This window comes from Caenorhabditis briggsae (genome assembly GCF_000004555.2).
Source record: "Caenorhabditis briggsae complete genome, chrII, whole genome shotgun sequence".
Taxonomy (NCBI): domain Eukaryota; kingdom Metazoa; phylum Nematoda; class Chromadorea; order Rhabditida; family Rhabditidae; genus Caenorhabditis; species Caenorhabditis briggsae.
In genome coordinates this window covers 312,818-316,810 of record NC_013486.2, presented here as the reverse complement: position 1 = coordinate 316,810, position 3,993 = coordinate 312,818, and the positions used below count along the sequence as shown (strand labels likewise).

The 3,993-nt window shown below is 40.1% G+C and overlaps 1 protein-coding gene across 1 annotated transcript in view; it reads right to left on the bottom strand.

The window, feature by feature from the left end:
- Window positions 1–1,119: 1,119 nt before the first annotated feature.
- The window catches only part of CBG00983, a gene marked incomplete at both ends in the record, with an annotated part of 6,447 nt that continues 3,573 nt past the window's right edge, over window positions 1,120–3,993 (bottom strand). The window contains 6 exons of the mRNA XM_045241664.1: window positions 1,120–1,224; window positions 1,314–1,475; window positions 1,562–1,719; window positions 2,428–2,680; window positions 2,729–3,329; window positions 3,604–3,680. Of these exons, the coding sequence (XP_045091693.1) occupies window positions 1,120–1,224; window positions 1,314–1,475; window positions 1,562–1,719; window positions 2,428–2,680; window positions 2,729–3,329; window positions 3,604–3,680 (1,356 nt within the window). The remainder of the gene's footprint in view (window positions 1,225–1,313; window positions 1,476–1,561; window positions 1,720–2,427; window positions 2,681–2,728; window positions 3,330–3,603; window positions 3,681–3,993) is intronic.

The following is a 3,993-nucleotide window of genomic DNA, read 5'->3' as shown; positions in this document are numbered from 1 at the left end:
TTGAGATGATTGAGCTCAAAGTGCAAGTATAGGATGAGCTTTTATTAGCGAAAATACGGTAGATGTCAGTATTTCACACAGGAGTGCACACGAAATTTGGCTACGCATTGGTTTCTTTTTCAAAAAATTTTCCGGAAATTGAAGCTGTTTGAGCGATCGTTGAATATTCCGTTAGCGACCGCTCTCGCAGACACGCTACGCATAACTTGACTTGGCACTAAAATTTGAATCGAGGTACTGTCGTTTTTTTCGGAAAAAAATGCTTTTGAATTTTCAGTGAAGATCACACCGAATCGTTTTAAATGTGAATACGTTTGGTCACGAAAGTAAGGGATACTGTAGAAACACTGCATGGCGAACGGGCACCTAGAGAAATGTGCCAGTTTTCAAATTTTCCGGAATTTGGTTTTTTGAAAACTGAAGCGTTTTTGAGTCGCTGAAGACCGTAACGCCGACACGCGACTCGTCCGAAATTGGCTCCAAATTTCAAATTGAGGTTCTCATACCATGGCTAGACAAAAAAAGAAAAAAATTACTGGTTAAGTGTTTTGTAGCAATTATAAAGCGTTAAAAACTGTAAATCCGAAAATGCGACGTAATGAAGGATGAGCTAATTGGAAATAACTGGTTTTCTCCCAAATGTCTCTTCCATCCGCTTATCGTTTTCTTCCCCTCCCTCTTTGCCCCTTTTTAGAGATAATGCATTTAGTCGAAAACGGGGGCAATATGGTGCTCGCCTCGCCCCGTCTGGCTCCGGGGTGTACATATACACATACCAATTGCATTATTTCGTTTTCTAGTCCTTCTGAATGCTTTCAATGGAAATGAATGGCAGCGAGCGCGGTTGGGCCCGTTGCTCTCTTGCTCAAAATGAGATAATTATTTTATTTCTTTGCTCTTCACCCCCCTCGCCCAATGCTTTTCATTAATTTATTTGCTCTTCTTGTTAGTCGGACTATACAGTCTATTCAAAGGGGAACATTTCATTTCACAGAGAGAAGAATTCGAGTTAAAGCTATTCACAAGAAAACAGATGAATAAGGGAAACAATACATAATAATTTGGGTCACCGGTAAAAAGATTTTTTTCTGACAAGAAATTTCAATTTTCAATAAGATATTATTTTCCATTAAGTCCAAGAGCGAAAAAGACAGAGAGAATGGTACCGATTGCCACGAAGATTAGAACTGCGCCATAGACGACGAGCTCGCGGAATCGGTTCACCTGAAAATTGATAACCTAAAATAAGTGAATGTGACAATGAGAGTCCATTGACACCAAAGACAACACTAGGGAAGAGTGCCAAAACCTACCCAAAGCCGTTTCTTTTCCAGTGGCACTTCATTCCGACTACTGTCACTATCCGGTGACGCCGCGCTCTGTGGTGATCTTATTGTCCACGTGGTTTCCGTCTCCGTCTTCGAAGTCGGTCTCATAGGGATGTCTTCAATGCGAGCAGAGCTGTTTCCATTCTGCTGAAATATGTTTACAGTGCGGTGCTACAGAGGAAAAAAGTTTTGAAGAGGACAATTTTGGCAAGTGCGCTCTAATGAAATCATACCTTGGTGAATGATTTTGTGTCGACGTCTACGAGGTTATTGAAAATTATGAAGAATATTGAGAGAGCGAAGATGACAGAGATCGGGATGAGAGCGAGAACTAATTGAACGACGTTTCGGTTGCCAGTGAAATGATATCCAGCGATACAGATAGCGGTGGCTGGAATTTTGAATTCATTTTAAATTTAAATGGGTCATTTTCATCGAAATATGTAGAGAATTAATTAGCAACAAGGAAACATTTTTAATCGCTTCAATAGGCCATATCTGGAAACTTCTGGAAGGTTCTGGAATCGTTTTTGGATTCCTGCTAGAACTGAAAACTAGATATTTTTCTGCGATTTTCCGCAAAACTTCCAGACCTTTTTAGATTTTTCAGCTGTTTTCAAAGATTCATTTTCGATTTTTCCAAATTTTTTGTCTGAAATTTGACTCGATGGTGTTCGTGAAGATTACTGTAGGTTACTGTAGTATTTTTTGTAGTTTTTTTTTTTGCAAAAAAACTGCAACGAAATTGGCTTCTACAGTAATCTACAGTAATCTTCGCGAGCATCATCCCGTCGAAATTCCGACAAAAAATTCGGAAAAATCGAAATAGAATATTCAAAAATAGCTGAAACCCCTAAAAAAGTCTAAAAATTTGGCGAAAAATCGAAGAAAAAATGTATTTCTCTTTTGAAAAATCGCAAAAAAAAATCGCCAATTTTTCAAAGTTTTCAGTTTTGGCGGGAATTCAAAAAATAGATTCTAGAACCTTCCAGAAGTGTTCATTTGAAACAATTTTTCGATATTTTGCGATTTTTCTTTGTTGCAATATGAATCTACATAGTTTTTTATGCATTTTTATACAAAAAATTTTGAAACTCACTAGCCAAGACCATTGCGATCACTCCGATTCCTCTATGAATATAATTGAAAATCGGCCGCCGCGGATCGTTTGGCGAGCATCTGAGGGTACTGATAAACGGTTGCAACCATGCCAAACACAGTGCGATGATTCCTATGATCGCGTGCTTTCCACCCCATCCAGCTGTCACGAACTTCCAGTCCTTATGCACCAGAATCAGCACGAAGCCAGCGATCATAAGGGCGATTCCAATGAGGTTGGCGCCACGATGGATCTGAAAGCCTTCTAATGAAATGACCTACTTGTTTGGATAAAAACCCACGTGGAACCAGATCAACAAGCCTCCGGGCTTCAACGTGGGCCATGAAGACCTCAATACTCTTGCGAAAATAACGGCAGTTGGGACCATCGTCATCCAGGCGACCGTCATGAAAATAGCGTGAAGCATGACAAGGGTGACTGTTGATCCTGACCCATTTCCAGCACTGAGATCGGTTAGAAGACGTTGGGATGACACGTGTTTACCATTCTGACCGTGATATCCTAATCCACCAGCACTGGTCGCTCCTTTTGCAACTATCAGATAATACTTTTGATCTGGAGTGCACTTGAAAATCTGGGTGTTGGCATTTCCGTCCGATTTCACTGTTCCTTTACAATAGATTTTTCCATCGGCGTACGAAGTTTGGGTGTCGGTGATATACTGAGAACGGATGTCTTCTTCTCCGTCGATTCTTGAATTGGAATATCCAGAATTCGCTGAGAATTTCATCGAGAGTGCCTGATTTCCAAGCGATGAGCATTCGATAACATCGGCTGGCGACATTTTTCCGTCGGATGAGAAACCGAGTGCCAGGTAGACGCCAGACGGCGAGGATTGGGTGGATGAGAATTCGAATTCGATGGAAGATGGGTTGATGACGCTGGAATTGAAAATTGGGGGAAGAAATACCGTAAAGCCTGTAATAGAAGGGCCCCCACACTGTCAAGTTTGAGCTCAATTATCTCAGCTCCTATCAGAGATATCAAAAATGTGTCAACTAATAAAATGTATAGGATATTATGATAAACAATTTATCAGTTGACAAATTGTTTATATCTTTATCAGGAACCGAGATAAATTGGCTCAAAACTGAAAATTAGGGGGTCCTTCTATTACAGGTTTTACGGTAATTAAAAAAAAAATTTCTAGCTTACCGATAAGAGACAGCATCACCAGTAGTCGGCTCGTAGCAAGCCTTCGTTTTTCCACAGGCCGATGAATCGAAAGATCCCTGAAGATGTGATTGGTTGGGGAATCGCTTTTAATAGAAGACAAAAAAACTAATTCGGGGGAAAATAGTATTGATAGAATTAGAAGTGGAGAGATTTAGAGAAAACCATGCGAGATTTCGGGATTTTTAGAAGTGGAGATGGCAAACGATAAAGCCAAAATAAAACTTTTAACCAACTTGAGAGGATTGTCTTTTCTGTCGGACCAGCGGGATTGTCTAAGGATTTTAACTTTTTAGAACTTTTAATAAATGGATTTCACAGGGTTCGAACTGATGTGGTATGCTGTTGCGCTTTAATGAGAAGATGACGTGG